The sequence below is a fragment of the Opisthocomus hoazin genome, chromosome 25 (genome assembly GCF_030867145.1).
Source record: "Opisthocomus hoazin isolate bOpiHoa1 chromosome 25, bOpiHoa1.hap1, whole genome shotgun sequence".
In the NCBI taxonomy this organism is placed as follows: Eukaryota; Metazoa; Chordata; class Aves; order Opisthocomiformes; family Opisthocomidae; genus Opisthocomus; species Opisthocomus hoazin.
The window spans coordinates 5273771-5301406 of NC_134438.1; the positions used below are offsets into that span (position 1 = coordinate 5273771).

At 56.3% G+C, this 27636-nt stretch overlaps 1 protein-coding gene across 3 annotated transcripts; it reads left to right on the forward strand.

Moving 5' to 3' along the window:
* The first annotated feature begins 1539 nt into the window (after window positions 1-1539).
* ADORA1 (adenosine A1 receptor) lies at window positions 1540-27107 on the forward strand. Of its 3 annotated transcripts, none has more exons than XM_075442765.1 (3): window positions 1540-1767; window positions 2141-2592; window positions 26142-27107. In XM_075442765.1, the coding sequence occupies exons 2-3, from the start codon at window positions 2171-2173 to the stop codon at window positions 26773-26775; spliced, it is 1056 nt and encodes a 351-aa protein (XP_075298880.1). In that variant the 5' UTR covers window positions 1540-1767; window positions 2141-2170; the 3' UTR covers window positions 26776-27107. The 3 variants fall into 3 exon arrangements, with proteins under 3 accessions (XP_075298880.1, XP_075298881.1, XP_075298879.1); XM_075442766.1 differs by having other exon boundaries at window positions 2207-2592; XM_075442764.1 differs by lacking the exon at window positions 1540-1767 and adding an exon at window positions 1967-2103 and having other exon boundaries at window positions 2207-2592.
* The last annotated feature ends 529 nt before the right edge of the window (window positions 27108-27636 follow it).

Genomic DNA, 27636 nt, shown 5'->3' on the forward strand with positions numbered 1-27636 from the left:
AAAGCCTTCCAGCTTCAGGGCTTGAGCCCTATAGCGGGGTGGTGGCTTCCTCGCCGCGGCGGAGGACGCATGAGGAGATGCGCTGTGAGATGCTCCAGCAAACGCCTCCCAGAAATAGCACGGTGTTTACGTGCGCCCGCCATCCTCGGTTTATTTTTCTCTCCGCAGAGCAAACAGATCGTTCAAACCCAAATAAGCTCTCCTTGCCCTGCTGCTGGCACAGCCCCGTTGCCACAGTCAGCCCTTGGATGCTCGATCCCCCCAGCCCCACGCTGGCCACTTGGCCAAGGAGGCAAGGGGGAAGCCCACGGGCCACCAGCTGATGGAGAAGTCCAGCACTGGGTTTGTGGTGGTTCCACTGCTGGTCCCATCCCTGCCTTGGGGTGTGCAGGCTCTGCTGGAGGAGAAGGCGGAGGGTCAGGCCCAAGGGGCAGCTCCAGGTGTTGGGACATCTCTCACAGAGGCCGAGCAGAGCAGGAGGGGACAACTCCAGCCCCACGTGTCATCACAGGAGAGAGAAAGGATGAGGAGAGGTGCAGATGGGGGGTGGGACAGTCCCCTTGCCCCAAACCTGAGGTCGTAGCTGGTCCTGGTCCCGGCAGCACTCCGGTAACCCAGTCCCGCTCCTGGGGAGCGATTTATGCAGGATGAGCCTTGCAGGTGCCTGGTCCACGTCTGGGGGGGTCTCCAGAGGGCTTGGCTGCTCAGCTTCAGCTCCGTCAGCCGGAGCGAGCCCCCAGATCCATTGCCCCCCCAGCTCAGGGGGGAAGTTTTGGGGGTGGCCATTTTTCCTCAAACTGCTCCTAGGACCTTAAATCATGTCCGGTCCATCCTCATCACCATTTTGGGACCATTATTCCTCCACGGACCTTATCTGGAAAGCCCCCCTGCCTGCCCCAGCAGTTCTGTTTTCCCGCCAGCACAGCCCCCCGTGCAAGAGATGCTGCCAGCCCGGTGCCTTCCCCCCTCCCAGCACGGGGTGCAGCCCCCCCAAGCACCCAGGGATGCCATTCGGAGGATGCAAGGTGCTTCAGGGCTCGCTCCTGACCCACCCCAGCAGTGATTTTGGGTGAGGCATTGCCAGAGCCCAGGTGAGCATCCCAGATCTTTGGGCTGGTGACGGTCTGATTTGGGGTGCCGGCCCCTTGCCGGGGCTGAACCCCAGAAGCGGCTGCGGGGTCCTCGCTGGGTCCTCACCCACCCCCAGCTCCGGTTCTGCCTCCCTGCTCCCCTCCCCCGATCCTCTGCTCCCCCCCGACCTCAAAAACCGGGCTCTGGTGCTAAAACTGCGGGGTCCTCGCTGGGTCCTCGCCCACCCCCAGCTCCGGCTCTGCCTCCCTGCTCCCCTCCCCGGATCCTCTGCTCCCCCCCGACCTCAAAAACCGGGCTCTGGTGCTCAAACCGGGAGCCCACCCGTGCCGGGAGCCTGGGGCTGGCCCCGGCTCTGCTGCTCCCACCCCGTCACCCCCCCCGGCCCTGCCCCCCACCCCCCCCCGGTGCTTCCCGGACCCCGGCGAGCCCCAAATCGGGTCAGTCGCTCTTTAAACGGCTGCAGGGCTGCACCATGTGATGCTCCCGCTCCGGCTGGGAGCCGGCGGAGCCTGCGGGAGCCGAACGGTGCCGGGCACCGGGGACCGAGCCCAGCCCCGCTCCGGTCCCCCCCCCCCCCGCCCCAGCATGCCCCCCGCCTTACCCTGCGGGTGAAGACCTCTTGCTGTTTTGGGGTGAGGGCACACCCCAAAACAAGCCGTCGGTTTGCGGGACGAGGTGAGGTGGGTTGGGGGCGGGCGGGGCGCGGTGCGGGGTCGGCGGCTGGAAGGACGCGGGGGCTGGGTGGGTGGGGGGGGACCGGGGACCCCCGACCCGGCTGTATCGGCCCCGGGGGCTGTGGCAAACGGCCCCGGGGTTGGGGTGGGGCGGGGAGGTGAGGGTGGGGAGCTCGACCGCTCTGCCCCCCCCCCCCCCGCCCCGGGGCTTGGCCGCTGCCTCCCGCTCGCCCCGCAGCTCCGGTTGCGAAGCGGGCTGGAGGGGGGTGCAGGACGAGCCCCGGAGCGGATGGGGGGGGTGGCCGGAGCCCCACGGGATGCCACAGACACGGGAGAGGTGGGTTATTTTCCCCACCCCCCACCCCCCCCCACAGGCTGCAGCCCGGCTCGCAGCGCGGAGAACGATGCCACTCGCTGACCCCCTCCCTGCGCGTCTGCAGGTGACCGAGGGACCCCAGCGCCAGCCGGGAGGGGACCCGGCCACCATGGCACAGCCCGTCTCAGCCTTCCAGGCTGCTTACATCTCCATCGAGGTCCTCATCGCTTTGGTGTCCGTGCCGGGGAATATCCTGGTCATCTGGGCGGTGAAGATGAACCAGGCGTTGCGGGATGCCACTTTCTGCTTCATCGTCTCGCTGGCGGTGGCCGACGTGGCCGTGGGGGCTCTGGTCATCCCCCTGGCCATCATCATCAACATCGGACCGCAGACGGAGTTCTACAGCTGCCTCATGGTGGCCTGTCCCGTCCTCATCCTCACCGAGAGCTCCATCCTGGCGCTCCTGGCCATCGCCGTGGATCGGTACCTGCGGGTGAAGATCCCCGTCAGGTAGGAAAACGTGTCGGGTTGGGCTTTGCGGTGTCTGCTGTGGGGGTTAGAACGGAGCGAGGATGCCCCAGACTCTTGGAGAAGCACTAGGAGAAAGGTTTTCCTGCATCTGGCCACAGCAGCGGTCAGGGCAGGCTGGGCTGGGGGGTGTCGCTGAGCCTCCGGCAGCTTCGTTTGGGGGTTCAGGGGGGTGCTGGGTGTGCAGGCAGAGATTGCGTTGTGGCAGGGCAGAGTGGCCCCTCATAGCGTCCCTGTGGCTGGGACAAAGTGTGTCCCACCACACAGGGGAGAGCACCGTGCTTCAGGGAGTGGAACCGGGACGACCGATTGTCTTCAGCCCAGGTTTTCCCTTGCTGTGGGGAGCCCGGGAGCCAGGGGTGATAACCTGCTTGCTCACAGACATGTGGGACACAGCTTTGGTGATTTGAGGGACCAGAGGGGACAGCCCAGCATGTCTGATGGGGCAGGCTCACCCAGCAGAGACAGCTGGCTATGGGGCTGCCCCACAAATGACGTCTCTCCCTGTCTTTTCCCTTCTCATCGTCTGTATCTGTTGTCAAAGCCTAGCCCAAAGCACATACCGTAGGGCGTAAGTGGGGGGGACGCACTGTGTTTGAACTCTCCTGCTCCAGGAGGAGATATTTAACCACTTCAGGTCTGGCTCCCTGCCCGCCGGAGGCAGCTGCGGGGCCGGGGTGTCGCAGTGGGACCGGGGGGTGACAGCCGGCATCGGTATCGGTGCTGCTCGAGCGCAGCCCATGCATCCTGGCTCGGCCCCTCGCTGTGCGGTCACTGTCACTGGTCCCGCTTGCTCTGTTCGAGGACATGCCCGGGCTGCAGGGACACCTCTGCGGGGCTCGTTGGCTCTGGGCAGACTCCCACTCCTGGCAGCATTGCTGGAAAACTCAGCCCAGCCAGGACGGCTGAGCACGTACACAGCTCGTGTCACCCCACTGATACCTTTCCAATGCAGACATGGGCTCCAGCCCTTCTGCTGGAGCGGTTTGCGACCCTTCATCAGGGCCAAGACCCCCCCCAAAAGGTACCAGACCTCCTTGGTGCTGCTCAGAGCTCAACAAGCGTAGGACCCTTCCCAGGGCAGGAATCGGATAGGGAGACAGGGACAGGAGGCACCTCCGTGGGGATCAGCTGACTGCTCCGGGGTGCTCGCTGTCCCCATGGCCACCGGATCAGGCCAGAGATCTGTTGCTTTGGGGACATTTTCCCCCCGCTGTGGCCAGCACAGGCTGCTCGGCGAAGGAGCGTAAGATTGGAGGGGGGGCCCAAAATAAGCCCACGGTCCCTGCCCACCCCCTCCCTGCCACACGCGATTTCGCAGCCTGTTCCAAACTTCCTCACAAAGTGTGATTTTTTTTTTTCCCAGCCTGAAAAATCCTCGTCTTCCAGCCCGTCGGTGTAGCCGAAGCGATTCTCACCCTGTCGTTGCTCTCGGTGCTTTTTCAGTCCTTCTGCATCCCCTGCACAGTGGGGATGGATTCAGGTGTGGGAGGACGGCGGCTTTATACATAGCAACGCTGCCTAGCGCACGGCTGTCATTTCTGTAACCAGCCCAGTCCTTTTTCCTGCCTTGCTGCCTCTGAGCATCAAATCGGGCTTTTCGGTGAGATTTCTGCCCTGAGCCCAGGGCATTTCCTAGAAGCAATATTAACTTAGAGCTCCCTGTCCTGTGCAATTTGGGTGGGGTTTGCTCATCCAATATCGACCCTGAATTTTGTCGTCCCGTTTCGTGCCCAACCACACAGCGTCGTGAGATTTTTTTCCCCTCTGGCTTTTTGTAGCCAACTTTAATATTGAAAGGCTTCGTAGCCTCAGCAAGAAGGGTTCAGCTTTGCCAGCTCTCCTGTTCGCTTCTCCCTGGATGTTTCCTTCTTTCCCTGTTGTGAATTCCTGTCGGCTGGCAAAGGCAGAGATTTTAGGTGATTTTTGTGCCCTAGACACAGCAACAGCAAAACAACATTGGAGATCGCAGATAGGACAGAAAAAGCCACAAAATAATATCCCCTGAACCTCAAATGCCTCAAGTTTCTCCCAACCTGTTGCTAGATGCTAGAAGATGATACCGAAAACATTTTTACAGTGCTGACAGCTCGAACCGCAGCTGCGCGGGGTCGTTCCTTGCTGCAACGCCGAACCCACCAGTGTGCAAATGGGTGCTGGGTGCTGAGAGCCTGTGACGACTCGGCAGGTCTTGGGTCCCCGGCAAGACACACACGGCCACTTGTGCCTGGGAGACCTCGGGGACCTGGGGGTGCACAGGCAGCGATGGCATCCAGTCCTGGGCAGCGATAGCAGCCCACAAAGATTTACAGGCAGGTGGGGAGCAATGAGGGGGGATCTCTGCCCCAGCCATGTCCCTAGGGCAGCCAGGACATGGAGCAGGGACATCCCCTGCGGCGCGTGGCCAGCCAGCATCAGGCACGGAGGGGATGGAGTCAGCAGACAGCGTGCACGCCACAGCTCGCTCCTGTGCCGGAGAAGGTCCCCAGATGAGCTTGGCATGGGGTGGGTGCTTGCCAGCGTGACCTACACGTGGCTGAGGGGGTCTCGTGGGCTGTCGTGCACGCGGAACCCCCACATCCCCGGCCTGCTCACAGGGAGCCCCAGCTCTGCCGAGGCTGGGGAGAGGGGACAGTGGGGAAGGGAAATGCATTTCACAGCCGCAGCCAACAGGGACTGGGAGCAGCAGGGAGAGAGGCTCCGTGCACCCCTGCTCTGTCCTCCTGCCGACCACCCCACAAATGCCATCTCCACTCCGGGGGTCCCCAGCAAGTCACCGCTTGTATTTCAGGTTCCAAGAAGGGGTGTGCAAGGGTTTCCACGTCCCTGTCACGTACTGGCCAACTGGGGGGAGAGGACGACAGGACTGTTGGCTGGGAAGAGCTGTCTGAAGGAGAAGCAAAGTCACCACTGGACTTTCTAGGCTCTCTGTTTAATTAGGCAGAGCGGGGACTGGGAGCGCAGCTTGGCAGGGAGGGGGGGGAACATGGTGCATCGCAGCCCGGCTCTGGCTGCCCATGCACACCCCGGCCTTGGGCACTGCGAGCTGGGAGTAACAGCCTACAGGTTTGCTCCTTCTTCCAGCGAACACGTGGACCCGTCCGCTGCCCACGCACCCGGCCGCAGAGCGAGTCCTGGGGTTGGGTGTTCGCTGACAGCGCGTCTTGAGCAAATGGTGCCCAGAGACATTTGTAACGTGTCTCGGGATGGCAGCAGGAGGTGCTCAGGTGACACCTAATGCTCTGTCTCAGGCATCCTCCTCGCTCCCACGGCCGTGTTTCCCGTGGACACTGAAACACGGAGGCGCATGAGCCACTCGTGCAAGGTGGAGGCAGATTTTGCGGGATGGAGAAGGGTCCTGCGTGGCTCTGAGTTGGCACCGCCTTCCTCCTGCTCTTAGAGGTAACCCCAGCGCACACCCAGCATGGTCGGGGGACCGGGATATCCCACCGAACCCTCTCCTCTGCCCCAAACCCCTGGGCAGCATCCCTCCTGGCTGCTGGGGTCTGGCGCAGGCTGCGTCCACCCAAGGGGCCTTTTCTTGACTATGGAGGGGTGCAAGAGCACTGCTCGGGTTGAGCAGGCTGGAGCAGAGGGTACCACACTCCCCAGCCTCCACAGGAACCGCTCTCAACAGCTGGAAACCACCTAAAATAGGTTCGCTGCCTTCGTGCTGGTGGAAAAGCTCACATCTCCCCTCTCGCATCCTTCCTCCACACCCGGCGGCAAGGCAGGACCCCCGTCCTGTCGTCCCCCCCCCAGCCGGGCGCAGCAGGGTCCCCCAGCCCAGCCCAAACTTCCCTCTCGCAGCCACGCTTGGGGGAAGATGAAACAAGTTCAAAGGGAGGGGAAGCAGCCGGCCGGGGGTGTCCGGCAGGAACCGGCCCCTCAACATCCCCGCAGCGATCAGGGGCAGGATGCTGGAGGGGACGGTGGCGGAGGGATGTTGGGGGTGGGGGGGATGTAGCTCCTTTGGCATCAGCCTCCGCTCTGGGGCTGACTTGGGGTCCCCTGGCTCTGCTCTGAGATGCTGTGTTGGGCTTTTTGGAGAGGGTCGTGGCAGGAGGAGTTGGTGGCCTTGGGACACGCTGAACCACAGCCCCTTGGCCGGGGAGGCTGGGTGCATGGACGCAGCCTGGTCCCATCTCAGGGTTTTCTTGGGGATCCTACCACATCTGCTTGTCTTGGACCACCAGCTCTTTCCTCAAATGCTTTGAAACATGAGCCAGGAAGAGAAAACATGGACAAATCTGTGGTAGCTAGAGCCCTCAGATGTGGGGTCTCTCACTCTGTGGCGGGGACCCCCACCCTCTGTGCCTGGGCTGCGATGTTGGGGTGTCCCCCCCAGCCCTGCTATTCCCACCCTGCACCCCGAGGAGCATCCCGCCAGGGCAAGCTGTGTTTTGTGTTGCTGAAGGTTTCAAACACCCGCATGAGGCTGCAGAGCTGCAGAAATCAGACCAAACCGGGCTGGAAATCGCTAGGAAATGGCAGGGCAGGAGGCTGGGGGGCAGCAGGGCAAAGCAGGGTCTGTGGGTGGCTCTGTGGACAGCGCTGGCACTTTCTGATGGTTCAGAAGTGCCCTGTGCTGAACCTTGTGAGATAAAACAGCCCAGGGATGGCAGAAGCATCCCTCGGCTCTGGACTGCAGCACCTACAAGCCAGGAGGTGAGGAGGACTTGCGGGTAGCCTGCAAGCTCTGGAATGGACCCAGCAGTGGAAAGGAGAAGTTTTCCCCCTTGAGTCCACTGTTTTTCAGGCTCCTGCCTGAGCTCGAGCTCTTGCCGGGATTGCAGCGCTCTTTCCCCTTCTCTCCAGGCCTGCCAAGAGCTTCAGGCGTGGGGCCAGCTGGGGCTGGGTCACAGGGGAGCCTAGGAAGTCTCGTGGCCCTTGGCCAGCTGGGTCATGGAGCAGGGCACACGCCTGAGATGGTTTTCACACTTTTCCAAGAGTTCATGGAGGATCTTGGCAGGAGAGCTTATGGGCACCCTATTGGGATGGGGGATGAGGAGGACGTTGGGATTAGACCTGCTTTGGCCCAAATTTCCAGGCACTTAAGCACCTAAAGGCCCATGGGAAGACTTTCCAGCACTCCCAACACTAAGTGCTAGGAAACTTCCCCAGAGACTTGGGCTCTGAGACCCAGCAGATGTGTCCAGGATAGGGGTGGGGAGGTTTTGCACCGGGCTGGGATGTGGGGTGGCCCCAGTGCCTGTGGGAGCTGGTCCCTTGGGGATGGTACCCAGCAAAATGCGGAGATATCGAACCTCAGAAGGAATTTTTCAGGCTGGCACGAATATTTCAACTCAGAGCAATGGGATGAAATTAAGAAAAGAAATGTATGTTCCATCTGAGGGCAATTTGCTGGCCAGGTGATGGGTTTCATGTGTCCCCAGAGAGGTAAGAGTGACTGGAGATGTCTCTAGCCAGCCTGGCCAGAACAGCAGCCCAGGAGTGAGGGCAATGGTGAGCGATCCTGCCCAGCCAGGCAAGTCAATAAACACAACCGTGGCTCTTCCAAGGCTTATTTTTAAATTCAGAGGAAATATTTCAAAAGCAGCCAGGTGACTCAGAACCAGGAACGTGAGCTCGGAGAGCTGCAGGGGGGGCTCTCGTGCCTGGGAGCTCTTCTAGGTTTCTTTCTACCTCCATTAGTCCAATTAGATTGAATGTCCAAGGAAAACACTCCTGTTTTTCCTACACCAGATATTCTGAGGACTGGCAGGTCTTTGCAGCTGCTTCTTTTGTTTCTTCCCCTGCTGCCCTCCACCAGGTATATTTTTAGGAAACGAGGGTGATCTATGGAGACCTTCATTCCCAAGGAACAGGCAGATCTGAACCAAGGATGGAGAACAAAAGGCAGAAATCACAGTCCAGAGAGGTTTGCTGGAGACTTCAGGATGTTTCCAAGCTGCAGTTTCCAGCACCCTACACCAGGTCAGCGTGTGGGTGCTAAATTAGAGCAAGCATTTCCCACCAAGCTCTGCTCGAACCAGACTTGGGGTGCATGGATGGACCTCACAGGTCCAGGACCAGGAGCCTATTTCTGGTATCGCCAAAATACTCAGAGCCTTGGAAACGAGAAGGGATTTACCGGCAAGTTATGTTGGTCTTGAGGTCCTGGTAAATACCCAGGTGAGCCGGTTTTCAGCATGACTCTGTGATCCACAGAGTAATTTTCAGCCAAGAGCCTGCTAAGTCAGAGATCAAAGCCACGAGGGCTCTTCTCTCGGCGAGGGGACGTCTGGATTAGGCTCGGCGGGAGCGCACACAGCTGCTGCACCGGCGCCGCGAGACGTTTGCTGACAGACGCAAAATCAGGTCACTTGAAAAAGCTGCAGACGCTGCCGTGCCGGCCAGAGGGGAGCGGCTCGGGCTGTAAGAAGCATCCCCAGCTCCTGGGCGCTTAGGGAAAACGCTGGGGTTTGCGGGTGTCTCCCAGCTTGGGACGCAGCGAGGGTCGGACTGTGGGATGCTCTGTTCTCGGTAGCACAGAGGGAAGGGGAGAAGAGCGTTGGATTCTGTGCGGGGATGCTCCGGACTTGCTGATATTTGGGGTTATTCCCAAGTTTTCTGGATTAGAGGGGCGGTGGGAGATGCGTGGTCTCCAGAGATGCTGGACAGGCTTCCTAGGCAGCAGCACCCCGTCTCATCCCAGCCCTGCTCCTGAATCTCTGAGCGGGGCGAGATGTGGTCCCCGTGCTGGGTAATCTGCCCAGGGCATCATTTCGCCCTGACCCCGTTAGCTGTGAGCCGACATCTGTCCCCTCAGCAGAGCTCACGTCTGCCCGCATTGCGCTGCGGGGCGAAGAACGACAGCCTGGTCCTTCTTGCTGGTGTTCAGCTGCTACACCCCAAAATCATGCTCTGGGAATATTTTCATTGGGTTTTTTTTCCCGTTTCTACTGATTTTCAGGTTAGAGCATTGACCCTTCACAATGCATCATCAGTAAATTTGAAGGCATGTTCCCAGCAAGGGCAATAGAACGTTTCCAGACAGGGAAACTGAGGCACGGAGCAGCACCATGGCTCACTCAGGGTGACCCCACCATGCAGGGGTGGAGGTTGGGGCACAGCAGTTATGGAAGCTGAGCTCTGCCAGGACAACCTGGCCCTTCTGTTCCTGCCCGGTGCAGTGATCAGCTGGGCTCCTGTCACAGCTGTGCCCAGGGCACCCGGCAGCCAGGCTCCTCCCTGATCCCAGCCCACGCCGTGGTGGTCCGTACAGGAGTGACTCCATGAAGTGGGGTTATCCAGGAGGCCAGGTGGTCCTCTCGGGCTGCGAGTCCCTGATCTGCAGAGCCTGGAGTCAAGAATGCCAAAAGTCACTGTTCTCAGCAGTCGGTCCTAATTAAAAGTGACAGCATCTCCTTCCTCTGAGAGAGTCAAAAGGGGCTGAGGCACATCTGTAGGGATGATGCCCTTGGCGAGGGGGCTCCTGCTCATGAACTCATCCTGCAGGGAACACGGATATCAAACCAGGTGAAGATGGGTGGACGGAACCCAGCAAGGCTCTGCCACCTACATAGCAGTGATTCAGGTGTGATGGGTATCACCAACCCAAGAGGACTTACTTCTCAAAGTGGGTGGATGGGACACCAGCCAGCTTGTCCCCATTGAGCCAAAGGTGAGGAGCACCAGCAGCCAGGGCCACCTGGACATGGTGGGATGGACAGGGAGGTGTCTGTAGCAAGTAAGGTGAGGTCCTTCACTGCAAGTGAGTGACAGTCCTGTTTCCACAGTCCATCAGACCTGTTGATGAGCGGCAAAGCCCCAGAATCACCTGGGAACACCCAGACAGACTGTCACACGTCCAACAGCACCACTGAACAATTCGGAGATGGTTTTCCCTTTTCTGGAGTGACTGAGGTGTTTCCAAGGACACTGGGTTGGTGGAGGCGATGGTGATGCACATTGGGGCTTGGCGTCCAGTGCTCTCCAAAGACCCTGTGCAGCTGCTGGCACTAAGACAAGTGAAACACCCAACAGAAGGAGCCTCTACCAAAGCAAATGCTGCTGATTCAGCCTGCCTGGTCCCCACCAGCCCAGCCTGACCCTGCAGGCAGCATGTCAGGAGTGAGTCAGGACCAGCTCATCATGGTGTGTGCCGTCACCACAGCCATTCAGTGCTAGAGCTGGCTCAGGGCATGCAGGAGCCCTTTGATGGGGGGTCCTGGGTCTTGCCCCACCCCTGAGATGGAAGAATGTGACTCCATCAGTGGGAGGTGTCATCATCACCTGGTCTTTTCAGAAACAGTCCCACCTCCGCTGCTGGTTAGAGCAGGAGATAGAGCAGAAATAAGTGACTCATGGGGTCAGGGCTGGTGTGCAGGCGGGCTCAGGCACTCCTCTACCATGGAGCCAGCACCAAATCCCTCCCCAGAAACCAGCTCTGGAGCTGCAGGCTGGTCTCTGTGTCATTGCCAGCCCTTGGAATATGCATGTGGCATCTGTCTTGCTCTGGTCCGACACGTGCCATGTGGCCACCAGCAGCTGAGCCACCCTCAGCTCCTTTTACACCCCAGGGTGCATCACAGTGGGTCTTGTCTAGCCCATTCGTGGTGTTAGTATGAGTTTAACTGTGTCTCAAAAGTGCCAGGTTGACTTTGTTGACCAGAAAAGGGATTTTGGCCATGAGCTTGGATGGAGACAGTTGGGACAGAGCCCACCAGAATCCATTTCTAAAGTCTGATCTGGAGGGACCCCCAGACCCACAGCTGCAATTTGCAATCAGTGAAGCTAGACCTGAGATTTCCTGTCTATGACATCTCAAAGCAGCTTGTACCCAAACACAAGGGACTATTGGACATGGTGATGTGCTCTGAGGGGACATGGCAGCAACCCAACTGGGTGGCCTGGGACCTGCAAACCCCTGGCCTCCCAGGCAGAGCAGGCAGGTCTAGGCAAAGGCTCAGGGATGGGGGCCACGGAGCTGTTGCATCCAAATGGGCATGGTTGAAATAGTTGGGGAGGAACGACTTGTCCCAATGGGTCACAGTGTGAGCCTTGGCATGGAGAGGGGATTTGGTGGGACCAGTCAGAGCAGACATGAGGGAGTCAAGAGAGGTCTGAAATTCAGAAAGTCAGTGTACATTCTGGTGTGGAGACAGGGGGGCTAGAAAGGTCACTGCCTGACAGAGAAGGATGGAAAAAAGGAGGAAAACATGGAGGATGCACCATGGTGAAATGACCTGGGAGATGAGTTTCTTTGCGACACACACGGGAGTCATTTCAGAGTGGAAAGAAATGGATGGTCTGGAAGAAAACCTCTGGCTGGAGGAAGGACAGGGAAAAACCCTACAGGGTCCTGGCCACAAGGGTGTGAGGGAAGCCCAGATGCAGATCGCATCGGGACATGGAGCATGGAGGAGACCACACTGGTGAGAGACTCCTGGGGGGCACGTGGACAGCTTGAGAGGCTCGTCCCCTTGGGGACAACAGCACCATCTCAGAGCCTGGAGAAATGACAACCAGCACAGCTGAGCTAATATGAGCAGCATTCGTTTATCCTGGAGATAAATTAATGATTTTTCAAAGTGATCCCACCAGACACAGCAGGGATGAATGCAGGAGCTGGGAGCTGCGGAGAACCCAGCGTGCGGGCTGCTGATGGGCTGGGAGGAGCAGTCCCAGGGAGCTGGTCCTTATCAGGCCTAGCTCATCCAAGGTGACCCGAACTTTCAAGCCCATGAAATGGAAACCTGCCAGCCCAGAGGCTGTCCATGCTCCTGGCAGGGAGATGCCTTCTCTGGCAGCATGTCTGCCCAGCTGCCGGGGTGGGCACGCAGCTTTTGCACAGGCTGCCCAGTTGCAAGAAAGAGCAATTGATGCTCTCCAAGGTGGCCACAAAAAAGCCCCACAGCCAGCGGGGTGTCCTGCAGAATAGCAATGAGCTGAGCACCCCTGCTCCGCCAGCACCCAGCCCCACTGCAGCCTGCCACCAGGCACGTAGCCGCCTTTCCAACCGGAGGACGGCTGAACGGCCAGGTCTGGGTTTTAAGGAGACATCACTGGTGGTGCCATCAGCAACAGAGTGTAAAATAACCCCAAGGGGTTGAGATCCTCCTTGCCATAGAGCACAGGCAGCAATCACCTATGGGCTAAGGGCCAGATGGGTGATGGGGGACGAATAGGGGAGGAGGGACCATTTTTGGTGACGTAGGGCAGCGCAGAGCAGGATCGGCCACTGGAAAGTTTTGCGGCGTCTGGGTTTGCCCTTCACTGCGCTGAGCCTGGTGGGACACAGCAGCTCCCCTTTTATGCCCTTGCCCCGTCTCTCGCTGCCTTTTCCATCCTTCTCCCCATCGCTTCCTTGCCTGGGCTTCGCCCCCAGACACCGAGCAGGGGACCGCTTTCAGCAGTCGCTGCAGTCTTGGATGTTTTGGTTGAATTTTTGTTAAGGACAAAAGTCTCTCTTCACAAAAAGGAGCTGGAGGAGGAAAGGGGATTTGCTCCTTGGCCCCGTTCCCTTGTCTGCCTCGCCAGCCTCCATCCGTGCGGTCCCTGAGACCGGCTGCGGTGCTGTTGGATGCAGACCCCTGGGTACCAGCCATGCCCCAGCAGGACTGCAGGGACACAGAGGCAGGCAGGTGACATCCCCCAGTTCTGGACCCTGCCTGGGGTGACAATAACACCTTTCCATTGCTCCTCAAAGGAGGGCTACAGCAGAGAAAGCTGGGACATTGCTGGCACGGCTGTCTGTCTGCCTCCTCCAGGCCATTTCTCTCCCTGCATCCAGAGACTGGGATGGTTTTTCTTGGCCTCCTTCAACCAAGGGAAGTGCCAGCTCCTGGTGCCAGGGATGCTTTCTCGTTCAGCTCAGTTCATCTTGCTTCACTTGGCATGTCATAGGCTCCCTCGGCGACTCAGTTTCCCCATCTGTTCACAGAGGGAATGATGCTACAAACTCTCCGAAAGCACCAAGGGGCCGATGCTGAGAAATGCTGTCTCAGACACAGCCATAATTAGCGCAGTCTTACAGACTAAATTATTTCTGTTTCTTTTCTTGCACTGGTAACAACACTCAGTGACTCGAACCTTGTAACACGCAAAAATGAGACGCTCATTTGTCTCAGTGCAAACGGGTCTGCTGGCCTGCGGCACCAAGCAGTCGAGACTGGGGGAGAGCTCAGAGCACTGCCTGCGTCCAGATGGACACAGCCAGGCGGACGCCCGCGTGGGCGCAGGCGAGCAGGGTTTATTTTAAAGGAGATCATTCCCCACAGTCAGCGCTACTGGGATACAGGTGCTTTATGGGCTTAGAGGGGTCTCTTTTCTCAAAGGGAGCTCAGGATGCTCTGGCACCAGCAGCCATCCACATCTTGCTTTTACACCCGCTCCGACGATGCTCACAGCATCGGCGATGCCGACGGCCATCCCCTGCCCTAAGCACCACAGGTCCAGCCACAGCAGAGCAGCTCCACCTCCAGCAGCCTGGGGACCTTCTTGCAGCACTGCTTGTCCCCTGTGCACCAGGGAAGGAGGATGCCGGCGCCCTCGTAGGCTTCACAGGGACCAGCACGGTCCTTGTGCTTGGGGACGACTCGATCCTGCCTGGCCGATGCATCCCTCATCTCCATGCCCTGCACCAGCCAGGCTGCCTGGGCAGACCCAGGCTATGTCTGCCCATTGCTCCTTGCCTGGATTTAATTGCCAGGGTAATTAGGAAGATGCGCAGGGCATAATTTATGCCCAACTGATGCATTTTGCTGTGACTCCTGGTCTTGGTCTCAGCTCTTTCTCTCCGCCATCCCGATGGAAATACTGAGCTGCTTCCTTCCAGACAGCAAGGTCAATCGGTTTTCCTCAAGGGAATAAATAATCTTTTAAATCTGAAAGAGGAAACAGAGTTTAAGTAATAAACTTCAGGTTTGCTTTGCACTTCCACTTTTTATTTGTTTTCTTGGCGAAAGATCGATTCCTGTAGTGAGGGAACATTTGATTGCGGTGTTAACTGGAGCCTTCACTTTCAATTTGGCATTTCATTTGGCTGATCGAGATATATGGATCTGCACTGGACAGATTCATCCCAACATAAATAACTTAACAGCTTGACACATATGCACTCCAATCCTCACTTCTCCCATTTTTATGGTGTTGTGGAGAGGTGAATAACACAGGTTTTACTCATACTTTGTGGCAAGTTGTGTTTGGACAGAAGTTGGAAGTCAACTAGAGCACGAAATGCCATCTCCAAAACGATTTTCACTAATTGAAAGTACACATAGCCAACTCATTAGCAGAAAAAATTAAATTAATCCAACTGCTTTTTGCATTTGAAATTGATCTTTTAATCAGGGGAAATACGCATTGGACAGAAGACACTGATCTGGTTGGTTTAGGTTACCATGTCCTCTGAGGTTTAGAAACAGCAGATCTTGTTGGCGCTCCTAATTCTCATTTAGACATTAGGCAGAGAAAACAACCTCCCTCGTTTTGCAAGCTTCCAGCCAATTTTTCAGGGTTGAATGTACTAATCTTTGAACCGGGCTAAGTGCAAGAAAGGAAATGTTCCCTTTGCAGTGACAAATCGTGCTATCGGGGTCCTGGACAGCAATAACAAGTGGCAGCCTGAGAAACCGAGGAGTTCAGTTGTTGACTGCAAAATCAAGAGTCAGGTTAGCAAGCACGAGTCTAAAAACCAAGAAATTAAAAGACATCTGATACGAATCTCTTGTTCCAGCTGTATTTTAGGATATCTCTTTTTCTGAAGAGTCCTTCTGCATTGGAGAGATAAAGACCCACCTCAGCCCTGCTTCGTGGCTGGGTTAATGCCTCTTCACCGGAGATGCTATCTCCAGCTTCCTGCCTCCCATTTATCCGGGCCGTTGAACGCAGATGAAATGCCAACAGCAGGTCTCAAGACCCCTCTGATTTCCAGTCGGGATCTCTGATCTGTTCCTGCCTCTTAAGGGCTCTCGCTGCTTTTCAGACTCACCCAGGTGGAGATTTCCTCTGGGTACCATCTTGTCCTTTGAATTAGCAGCGTTCGCAGAGCGTGATGGTGACGTGCGGGGAAGGGCAGTGGCACAGGGCAACGTGCCCTGGTGCTGTGCAGATGGTACCAGACACTTCCTTAGCTGGCATCTTCCTCCTAGCACGGCTAGCTTTCTGCAAGCCACAGTGTTTTGCGGGATGGAGTATGAGCCGTCGAGGCTCTCGGAGCCCAGTCACACCAGGCATTTTATATCTGCTGTCTTATTTCCATTTCTCATAGAGCCCACATTTGACAGATTTGGCATCTGAAGTGGCTTTTAAAGCTGCCTTCTTTCTTCATCCTCCCCTCTCCCCCTCCCTTCTCCATTTTGGGGGCTTGACAAATCAAAGAGAGTTCTTTTGCATAAAGAACCAAAATATGCAATGCTTAGAAAAATTCAAGTACAATACAAATAGTAATTGAAAAAAACATTGCTTTTGCCCAGCAAAGTCCTGGATTTATGCTAAAGATGATAGCCAAAGCTGCCTTTTATCCCATCTCCTTTGTGCTATGTAAGTACATCACCCTGACTCCTCTAATCACACAGTGACATGCAGGGACACGCAGAGACGTGCAGGACCAGCTGCAGAGCCAGGCCTGGACAATCAGCTCCCGGCTAATCGCCACGGCAGGGGCAGGGCTGATGTGTGACAGCCTTTGAGGTGGCCAGATCCACAGGGTAACGGTCCAGCATGGTGAGGCCAGATGACCTGAGACTCCTGGCCAAGTACATCGATCTCCCCGCCACAATGCTGAGTGAGAAACACCTCCAGAATGCTGTCCAGAGAGAGATGCACGTGGGTTTTGAATGTCTCCTCCTGAAACCTTCTTGCCCGGCAGAAATTTTCTTCTGCTGGAGGAGGAGTTGCTCCCAGCGTAGAAGGGGTTCAGCCGTGTGATGGGGGTGTGCAGGACCCTCTCTTAGACTGAGACCCATACTTCTCTCCAAGGAGATGTTTGCACACCAGATTTCTATTTTTGACAACAAAACTGTTTAGACACCAAAAATGTCCAGTAAATTTATTGCACAAGTCCATCATGTCCAGCACGCCATCCATCAGCGACGCAGTCAACTTGCATAACTTCACCCCCTGTCTGTTAGGGACGGGGCTGCTCCTCTCTCTGTGCCCTAATTCCCAAAGTCCTGGTGCTGCAGAAGAAACTCCACTTCTGTTTCTTTTCTCTTTTCAAGCAGCACTTCTCATGCTTTGCATTGCAGAGAAATGCTCAAAAATGCTGCTGGCTGAAACCAGGAGCCAAAAGACAAGAACATCACATTTTTTTTCCCCCAGTTCTGAGATTCTGCAGCTTGTTTCATGATTTTGCAGCCGTTGCCAATAGTGTTAAATCGTTTCCCTCCCACCTACCTCAGGGTCCTGGAGGGAGAAGCCAGCGATCCAGGAAAATCCTGGAGGGCTGTGACCACACGTGGTGGAGCTGAAAGGGAGCCCTGAAGCTGCCTGGGTGCAAATCTGTGGCTCAGTGCAACTTGTACCCCATTGACCAGGGACACTGGGTGCACCCTCAGGACTGTCACTTGGAGGGTGACACATCTAAGGCATGGCCACCCCCGTGCAGACGCTCAGCACCCTTGGATGCACTCGGTGCTGCCCACAGCATCAGCCAGTGTCACGGCTCCCTTTGGGGCATGAAGGGTCTGCCTGGGGTTAGAGGGCAGCACTCCCCGATAGGCACGAATTGAATTATCATTTCCATCAGGCATCAGATGTCCTGGGCATCCCCAGCCGCCTGCTTGATCCCTGCCCACCCACATTTGGGGTGAGGGAGCTGAGCACCGTGTGAGTGGTCCTTGCCGAGAACTGCTGCTTACGCAGTGACAGAGCACTTGAACGTGTCAGGATCCAGCCACAGGCTGTAAACCAAGCCCAGTTTAGAAAGAAGATTAACTTTATGTTCACAAAGGATTTATATTTGCTGCTGGGGTGGAGGATGCTGCTTGAAGGATGAGAGAAAAATTGCCTTTCTCATTGAGCAGCATCAGACAACACACGCTCCTTTGCCTTCTTTGGGCAACAGCAGTGTCTTCTCCACACCCAGGGAAGAGCCCAAAGGGGAAGGATGTGTGTGAGGTCCCCATGCTTTCCATCCTCCCTCGCTGCCATCTCCAGCCCTCCCGTGCCCCCCCTCCCCCTTGCAGCATCCTGTCGCCATGGGAGCTGCTGGGATGCCCAAAGGGAAGCTGATGGCACAAGTCCACAGTGGAGCCTCCACGGAGGTTACCCACATCCCACCTCTGAGATGAAGACAACTAGGCAAGTGATCTGAAAGAAGCTCTGCAGTTACTGGAAGCCGATGGTTTGTTCCCAGAGATGGGTTGTGATTCACCGCTGGAGCCTGGGGAGTCCAGCGGCACAGCCATCCTGAACAAAGCAGGCTGCAGAGCTCCAGCCAGCAGCTACTTCTCCATCAAGGCCGGGAGCAGCCCCAGGAGGGGTGTGTGACTGCTTGGCAATGAACTCATCCGGGCTGTTGTGATGTTGTGGCTGCTTCTAACATCCCAGGGACCAGAGATGTGAGAAGACAAGTCTCTTTGGCTCAGCAGGTGAAGAATTAACTTGATCCCCTAGCTGGAACCTGAAATATGGCAGGTTTAGACTCAAAAACCAGATGGCCAGTGTAGGCATGTGTATGGGTATTGGGGAGCAGGGAAATGAGCCCTCAAGCAGCCTCATAAGGCTGTGGGTGATGCTGCCCCATGGGAGATGCGAAGCTCAAGGTGCACTGAGCTGTGCTGTGGGCTCAGGGGCTTGATCCCACAGGGCTGATGGCATCAGGAGAGGGGCAGAGGTGGAGAGGGGGGAGGTAGGGAGAGATGCGTCTGGCCCCTGGGTCTAGGCCTTGGACCACTGGAGCCAGGGGAGAACACCTCTTCCCACACTTGTCCATCCACTGGAAGGCCATCCCTGATGGACTCTCATGTTTTGTACTACCAGTCTGGGGTGAAGATACCCTGGCACAGCCTGGCTGCCCCTGTAGAAGCATCATTCCTCATTTCCAGGCATTTTAGCCCATAAAGCCCTTTTCTACCTTATTTCCCTGGCTTCCTGTGGGGATGTTTGTGTCTCTAGGGCTGCTTTTGGATGTGTCCATATCTCTCTGCAGTCCTCAGGGACCCCAGGGTGCCTCCAAGGTCCCAGGAGATGTGTCAGGGCAGGCTGAACCCACACCATCTCCCCAGACCCTGTCTGGGGTCCAGGAGGGCTGCAAAAGGTCCAGGTCGGTGCACAACCTGCTCTGACAAAGCTCAAAGCACAAAATCTCCTTTTTCTGTCGCTTTCTTGCTGTTTGCTGGAGCTGTGGCCAGCTCCAGCTTCACCCACCGCTAACCGAAGCACTCACCAAAGCCCTGGGGACGCTGTCTCTCGGTGTGTGGGGACCAGTCAGTTTTGGCAGGATGGATTTGTTCTCATAAGCCTCATAATCACCCTCACTTTTATCCATTAAGGAATTACTGGCTATTAAAAGCAGTTAGAAACATTTGGTGGACTTGCCAGCTCCTCTACCAGACCGTAGCCGCTTGCACTTTGCAGTTACTTGTTGCAGAATAATTCCTGCACAGACAGCTACCATTTTAGGATGGTAGAACCAAACCCTGGACACGGACTGGCCCCAGAGGGACTTCAGTGAGATGCACAGAACCCAGGGCAGTTATGGATCTATACATGCCCATGCACATGCTTTTGGCCTCTCTTATGGTGGCTTTGGGCAAGGTTTGCATTAAGCAGCCTCGTGCTGTGGTGCCGTCTCCTCTTGCTGCAGTGGAGGAGACCCAAAGTGTTTTGGGAGCAGGGCTCCTCAAAGAAGATGGCTGGTCATGCCCAACTCCTCTCTCTGCTGAGCCTGGGGTGCTGAGCTGCTGTAACTCCAGGTCACCATGTGTGGGCTGAGCTATAGGGCTTAGAAAGGTGCCAGCTGCTCCTAGAGCTGATGCCAAGCAGAAAGAACAACGTGTGGTGAGAAAATACTTCTCTGACTCTTGGTCGGGTGGTTCCAGCCCTGCCCTGCCCCTCTGCAGGGTCCTGCTCCAGCTGTGGTCACAGCCATCTCTGAAATCACAGCTCACTGCACACAGGGGGACTCACAGCAGCATGGGGGGGGACACCTGGCACCCATCAGGAACATCCATCCCTGGAGCCGCTCACAGACTCCCAGCTTTGGAACTCCTGCCCCCACCTCTTCTTCCAGCACATGGCTCAGTGAGCACCAAGCACCCTTCTCCTGCAGTCCCCTGGGCTGTCCCAGTGTATGCTCCAGACTGGGGCAGCTGGTGATGAAGGGAGCAGGGCAGCCCTGACCTGGGCTGTGTCTCGATGGGTGCCAGAGAGGTTCCAGGTGGAGATTTGGGGTGGTGGGTAAAAGGCGTCGGTTCCCATTGGTACCTTCCCTGCCATGGGAACCCACTGCAGACCCACCAGAAGTGTGACCTGTAGAAAACCCAATGTTGTCCTCACCCGACTGTCCCCTCCAGCTGTGCTTTCACTCACCCTGAGCAAACAGACTTCGGTACGGTGCCAGACAGGGATTTTCCTCCTCAGCTCCTTTTAAATCAGTTCCTCAAGGTCACGCGAGGAGTGTGAGCCCAGGATGGTGCAAACCGCCTTGCCACAGCCACCTGCTCTGTCCTCTCCCACTGTGTCCTCCTGTCCCCTCTTGTCCCTGGAGCCTGCTGGCATGTCTCAGGTTTCTCCCACAGCTGAAATTTGTTTTAGACCAGCCAACCAGAGGTGCTGGGAGGGGACAGTGCATAGGGCACCTGGGTCTTCCTGGTCCCTTTGGAGCACTAGGAGGTGTCTCTGTGGTAGGACGTTGGTGTCAGGTTGGAAATTAATGGGATCCTGGGGTGCATTAAGAGGACTCTGGCCAGCAGGTCGAGGGAGGTTCTCCTTCCCCTCTACACTGCCCTAGTGAGGCCCCGTCTGCAATACTCTGTCCAGTTCTGGGCTCCCCAGTTCAAGAAAGATGAGGAGCTACTGGAGAGAGTCCAGCGGAGGGCTACGAGGATGAGGAGGGGACTGGAGCATCTCTGCTACGAGGAGAGGCTGAGGGAGCTGGGCTTGTTCTGCCTGGAGAAGAGAAGGCTGCGAGGGGACCTTAGAAATGCTTACAAATATCTGCAGGGTGGGTGTCAGGAGGATGGGGCCAGACTCTTTCCAGTGGTGCCCAGGGACAGGACAAGGGGTAATGGGCACAAACTGAAGCAGAGGAAGCTCCAGCTGAAGAGGAGGAAGAACTTCTTCCCTCTGAGGGTGACAGAGCCCTGTCCCAGGCTGCCCAGGGAGGCTGTGGAGTCTCCTTCTCTGGAGATATCCAAGACCCGCCTGGACGCAGTCCTGTGCAGCCTGTTGTAGGTGACCCTGCTTCGGCAGGAGGGTTGGACTAGGTGACCCACAGAGGTCCCTTCCAACCCCTACCATTCTGTGATTCTGTGATTCTGTGAAATCATATGCTGATGGAGGCTGCTGGGCTATTCTGGTGTCGGACAGGGGCTCCATCACCAACCAGCAGCAACATCCTTGCTGCAGAAGGACACACTATTCTGACTCACATGAAAACCTCTCCATGGGTTTTGGACCAGTCTTTTACGTCATCACCTGCCAGCTGACATTTGACAAGCAACAAGTTTAGGATTTTTGGGATCAGGACAATCCCCCAAGGAGATGTTGACAGGGCCAGTCTCTTCCCTTCCGAGCATTTGTAGGAACAGGCTGTCATGGAGCGCTCCATTCAGCTACCAGCTTTGCCTGATGTTGATCGACATCTGTCCCTCCCAAGGCCACTGTTCACATGGCAACACACCCACCAGAGGTCACAAACCCCGATTTCTTCCAAAGTAGAAAACCAGAAGTGATGTGAACATGAGAGCAACATGCTGAAACGGCGTTGGCACCCCTCAGCCCAGGACACGTTTAAAGATACAGCCAGGAAAAAGGAGCAGAAATGAAAATCCTCGGAGATTAAAGCTCTTTTGTCTAGAGATTTTCAATTAGATCAGGACACGCTCTGGCTTCTTTTCCTTGCTGCGTTCATAGTGCAGGCGAGCTTCATGTCAGCTTGGCCTCTTTTCCTCCTACCACGTTGGCTCCAGCTTCATTTCATTAGCGATGGCCTTGCCTTCATTAGTGAATTAATTCCCCAGGAACTGCACTGCAATAAACCCTACCAGAGCAAGAACCATCAAAGCCACATCTCGGGGCTGCCTGGACAACTGCAAGTATTTTCTGGACAAAAAGGATATTCACAGAAATACTGAAAACCAAACAAATTTGATTCAAACCAGACCCGGAATCTTTGAAGCTTTTTCAACCAAAACAAGGGGGGATGTTTTGTGAGCATTAGATTTGATTGACCAGTGGGTCGGAGATCTAGGAAAATGAGCCCTCATCTCTCTCTTGGGGGACAGGCCCCAAGACAAAAGTGAAATCTATAGAAATGCAGTGAATACTCTGCTCTCCCTTTGTTCTCAGATGTGTCTTGATATGTTAGATGGCCATGGGGGCTTTACCCACCCAGTGCCAGACACCTAAAGAGCAGGTCCTGGGCTGAGCAGGGCCCTCTTGCCTGCAGTGAAGAGGGATGCAGAGGTCTGGCCACATCAAGACGTGGCAGAAGTTCAATCTAGTCTGGGAGTGCTGAGAAAAGGGAAAGGAGGGTGGCTAGTATCCTCAAGATGAGGGCCTGAGGACTATTTAATTATCTCCTGGAGAAAAGGGGCCTCAGCATCTCCCCCCGTGACTTCATCCTCAGCCCAGGGAACTTTGTTTGGCTACAACATGTGGAGCATCCCACCAAGAGGCAGCATTTCTCCCTGGAGGACCCTGCTCCATGTTTCCCCGTTAGCTCTGCACAGCCCTTGGGGACAATTTGTCTGCCTCCGACTCCATCCATCACTTCTTGCCCTTCCTCTGGGGATGCAGACAGCACTCTATCAATAACTGATGTTTTGCCTCTTTGCATTATTTTCCAAACCCTCAAAGACATTTTTGTTCCACGGCAAACCAAAGCTCCTGCCCATCCCATTTCACTGGGGTATCAATGAGGCTGGGTGGTTGCTGTGCTCCCTCCAGGCTCCATTCTCCTGGCCTTGGCAGGAGGTCCAGGAGGACTTGGGGTGATGCCCATCTCTGTAGGGAAAGGATGGTGCAAAAACCACAAGTGAGGGAGGGCAGGAGGAAAAACTGGCAATTATGGTCAGACTCAAAACCCCACAGACAAAGGAAACAAACCCAAATTGTATGATGATGGCGGTGACTATTCTCATGGATGTTTTAGTCGCAGCTGTTAACAAAAATAATAGGAGTAATAAAATTGCAATGATGTAGCAATTGTTCCAGTGCTGATGATAATAATAAGATTATTTATTAATTGTGAGCCATTATCAACATTTTCTAGTGCTTCTGCCTCCCAGTCCAGTCCCAAACTCCAGCCCTATCATATTAATGCAGAATGAGGTAAAGGAGAAAGGCTTTTTCTCTATGACATAAGCAAGGAAGAAACACGGGAACAGCAAAGTCTGTTTCTGATCTCTCTGCTAATTGACCCCCACTCTGTGCCGTGGGGTTGGGCATTGGGTGGGATCTTGCGTTTCCTTCCTTCTAAGTAGGGTTTGCAGCCTTCAGAGCAGCTGACCCCCATGCGAGCTGCATGGCCAGACCCTGTGGGACGGACAGAGGAGGAACTCAGAGTCATTTTATGGCTTTTGGCAATCTCCACGTGGGGCTGACAGGGGACAGTGGGCACCCAGGAGCACGTCTCCCTGCTGGGTGCTGGAGCTGCCTCTGCCCTCGGCTTGAGGCTTGAAGGAACAAAAGGAACAAAAGCCCCAGCCCCAAATGTTGCTGTTTTCTATGGACTTTTTGGGTTCAGCCATGGTTCCTGTGACCGTGGTGCACACGTGAAGGGGGATGCATGAACAGGTTTTGCTCTCAGCTGCCGGCTGCTTCTGCAGGGCGACGCTTGAACCTCACGGTGTGAAGCGAAGCGAGGAGCGGGGAGAGCCAGGTCCTGATGCTCCAACTGTTGTGTGTGTCAGGCCAGGTGTGTGCAGCCAGGTGGAGGAGAGGGATGTGCAGCCAGCAGGGATGGATGCGGACCACAGCAGAGGGACGGATGTGCAGCGAGGGGGAGGGATGGACGCGCAGCGAGGTGGGGGCATCCGTGTGAGGCAAAGAGGGATGGATGTGCAGTGAAGAGGAGAGATGGATGTGCGTTAACAGTGGGTGGATGTGTATGGAGAAGGGATGGATGGGCAGCGAGGAGGACAGACGTGCAGTGGGGAGGTGGGAGGGATGTGCACTGAAGTGGGGAGGGGGATGAGCAGCCAGCAGCGTGTGGGGAGGTTGCTCTGCTGTGTGCGTTCCACGCTCCGGACCGTGCGAGCTTTTGTGCATGCAGGGACCTGAGGTCTGCACGACCTCTGCAGCTGTCCTGATAGCCATCTGCAGCAACACGCCATGTTCTGGAGCTGCGGGGGGCCAGAACTGTCTGGACTTGGCCCCCTGCAGCCGTTCCCCATCCCCTCTGCTTTGGCTGCAAGTGTGAACACTGCGTCCTCTGATCCGACCCTGGCTCATGATGAACAACGGGGTCTCGGTGCTCACTCTCCCCCCTGTGCTCCCCAACCCAGGCGTGAGGGCAGGGGGAGAAGGGGTGGGTGCTTTGGGAGCAGTTCTGTGCCTGGGTGCTGGTTGCAAGCCCTGGCAGGGTGTTTGGGGACCGCAGTGTCACCGCTGCTGCTCAGCAGCTTCGTCTCTCCAGCGATGGCTGTCACACAGCTCTGCAGCGCAGGGAGCACCCGGGATGGCAGCGTGTGCAGCAAAATCTGTAGAAGACCCTAGAAACCCCTGGGAGTGGGGACACAGCTTGCAGAGGTTGCAAAGAGGGAAGGCGAGGGGTGGGGGGGTTGGTGCTGTTATTTCTAGTGTTGCCCCCGCTGAGCCACTCAAGCCCGGTGAGGTGGGAGTGGGGTGTCACGGCTGGAAGGGTACAGCAGCCCTGCCCAGGGAGCCGTTATCGGTGACGTGGGGTGCACGGGCCAGCACACAGCCCCACGGGAACCTCTGGTATCCCTCTGCTACCCGCCGCTCCCATGGGCCCCCCCCCACCATTCCCTTTGCCTGGCCCACAGCTCTGGTGCTCTCCCACCACCCCTCGTCCTCCCCGTGCCCCAGCTCTCCCTGCCTGGAGCCTTTCTCAGGGTCTCCTGCCCTCTCTCCTCCACACAAGGAATAAATCACCCTACAGCTCCAGGCTCGGCTCTCACGGGACCTGGCTGCCTCCGGGATGCCAGGAATCTTTTCCCAGAGCAGAGGGGTTTCATTCAGGAAAGCTGTTGGGGACCAGTGTCTCTGGACCTTCTGGACTTCTGGGGACCGACGTCCACCCCTCTACCCTGCACCCCTTCATGCTCCCACCCTGACACCTTGCCTATGATATGGGTCTTGAGAAGGGACCTTCAAGCGGGAGGGAAAGTGGGTATGGGTCCTTCGCTGTATTAAAAAGCTGCGAAATGCTCCTTTTTTCCACCACAAGTAAAGGCTGCAGACATGCAGCAGGGAGCTCTGAGCATCAGGATGGAGATGCAGGTTGGCCAGCCACCTCCACATGGTCCCCATGGCCAGGTTAACACCGGCATCACTGAAAAAACCAGCAAAGAGTCAGAAAAACGTTCTTTGTTCAATCCCCTCTGGTGGAAAGCAATAACGGGCTGTGAAACTTCTCAGCCTCCAAGGAGAAGGTTTCCTTTGAGGGCCAGGGGGAAAAATCAATCTAGCAGGCTCCACTTACTGCTTGGAGAGCTCTGGAGAGACAAGCCCAGCCCCCGCGTGCTCCCTGGTGGCATCAGGGGAGGGAGCAGAGCCCAGCCGGAGCACAGCTCTCCTCCTGCTCCTCCACCCCTTGGCACTGGCCCATTACGAAAGAGGGTTTTGTCGATCGGCCCAGCACATTAGGAAATGAAACAGGCTGTGCCCAGAAGCTTCCCCAGAGGTCCATTAGCACCAGCAGATCCTTCCTCCAGCCCAGCAGGTCCCAGAGGAAGCTTTTGCTGATGATTTCCTCCCCCGGAGCAGAGGCAATTGTCTTGGACAGGGTGCTGGGATGGCTGGTGCATGGGGGGAGGAAAGGGTGATCTGCTGCTCTGGCTGTAGGGTGCTCAGATGTAAGGTGGGCTGCCAGAGTGACATGAAACCCCCCCTAGATATAAGGGTTGAACACACAGGCACACTCCAGGTTGCTAATGCATTTTCTGGCTTGGCATCAACCTCCAGAGCTCCAGGATTACGTCTGAGGTCTCAGCCCATCCCTGGGGCTGAAGGTGGTGGTGGCAGACATGGTGAGGTTCCTCAAGGCATGCAGAGAAACCAATCTGTTAACACATCTATCAGGACAAGCTGTTACCGATTGCCAAGGAAAGGAGTGAGGAGCATCATACGATCTCAGCACGGGCACTGCCACCCCATGTAGAACAGTCTTAACCCCCAGGCAGTGCATCCCACTTGTGTTTAATTCTTTCCTGCGTTCATTGTCTCTTCCACAGGTATAAGAGCATGGTGACACCCCGGCGGGCAGCAGTGGCCATTGCTTGCTGTTGGATCGTCTCCTTGCTGGTGGGACTGACCCCTATGTTTGGCTGGAACAACCTGAACAAGATGCGGACGGCTCAGGAACTGAATGCCAGCCACACAGAGTTTGTCATCAAGTGCCAGTTTGAGACGGTCATCAGCATGGAGTACATGGTGTACTTCAACTTCTTCGTGTGGGTCCTGCCTCCCCTGTTGCTAATGCTGCTCATCTACCTGGAAGTCTTCAACCTCATCCGCAAGCAACTCAACAAGAAGGTCTCCTCCAGCTCCAACGATCCCCAGAAGTATTATGGGAAGGAGCTGAAGATCGCCAAGTCTTTAGCACTGGTCCTCTTCCTCTTTGCACTCAGCTGGCTCCCTCTGCACATCCTCAACTGCATCACCTTGTTCTGCCCGTCCTGCGAGACGCCGCACATCCTCACCTACATCGCCATCTTCCTCACCCACGGCAACTCAGCCATGAACCCCATCGTCTACGCCTTCAGGATCAAGAAGTTCCGGACAGCCTTCCTGCAGATCTGGAACCAGTACTTCTGCTGCAAAACCAACAAAAACGCCAACACCACCACAGCCGAGCCGGGCAACTAGGAGCTGGGGGAGAGCAGAGAGGAGTCCTCCGTGCCCCGCCTGGTCCCCATCTGGCCGCCGTTCCTGCCGTCAGGGGAAGGGGTGGTGAGGACCCGGGAGGGCTGGGTTCACCAGCCCTGTGCAATCCGAACAGCCGTGTGCCCCAGCTGCCCTGGGGGTTATTTATTCACAAGCATTGTACTGTTTTGATATTGTAGCCTGCACTGTTCCTTTTCTTTTTTTTTTCCCGTTTGTTTTTGTTTTTTGTTTTTTTTTAAGGATTGCCAAGTATTTAAGGAGAAATTGTACAGACAAAGGCGCAGTTTATCTTCATGCAAATAAAATATAATGATAAAAACCACCCAGGAGGTGCTCTGCCGTTGATGGAGACCTCTGGCTCCTTGGAGCGCAGCAGTGGGTGATGCTGGGGGCACCTCACGCTCTGGCCCCCACATCCATGGACCCATGGGGGTACCTGGGCAGTGGGGCAAAGGGGTGCCCTGGTGGGAGCGAAGCTGCTGAGAACCGGGAGAGCCTGGGGCAATGTGATTTCTGCAGCTCTGAAGCTGGGAGCTCTCAAGCCCGCCCTTTCCCCTCTGTAACCAGGGAGAGGTGAGCTGGGCTGAAACACGGGAAGAGATGGGAAAAGGCATCCCATGGCGATTCCAGCACCCACGGGGTGCTGAAGCCACCATCCCCACAGAGCAAAGGGTCGGTCTCCAACTCTCAACTCTCAGTGCTACCGGAGAGGTAGGCAGAGAGGAAAGGAAACCCTTAAGCATAACCACAGAGTTCTCTGCAAGAAAGACCCTCTGCTGCCCTGACAGGTCCCCGTGGACCCCAGCAGCACCCACTGCCCCTGTCACTTACACCCAGGGAGCT

What these genes read in the sequence shown, in the direction of transcription:
- ADORA1 (XM_075442764.1), top strand. Translation starts at nt 2,056, where the DNA reads ATGGGGGGGGTGGCCGGAGCCCCACGGGATGCCACAGACACGGGAGAG. An exon ending in ATGCCACAGACACGGGAGAG is followed by an intron (nt 2,104 to 2,206) that starts GTGGGTTATTTT and finishes GCGCGTCTGCAG; the next exon opens with GTGACCGAGGGACCCCAGCG. An exon ending in CGGGTGAAGATCCCCGTCAG is followed by an intron (nt 2,593 to 26,141) that starts GTAGGAAAACGT and finishes TCTCTTCCACAG; the next exon opens with GTATAAGAGCATGGTGACAC.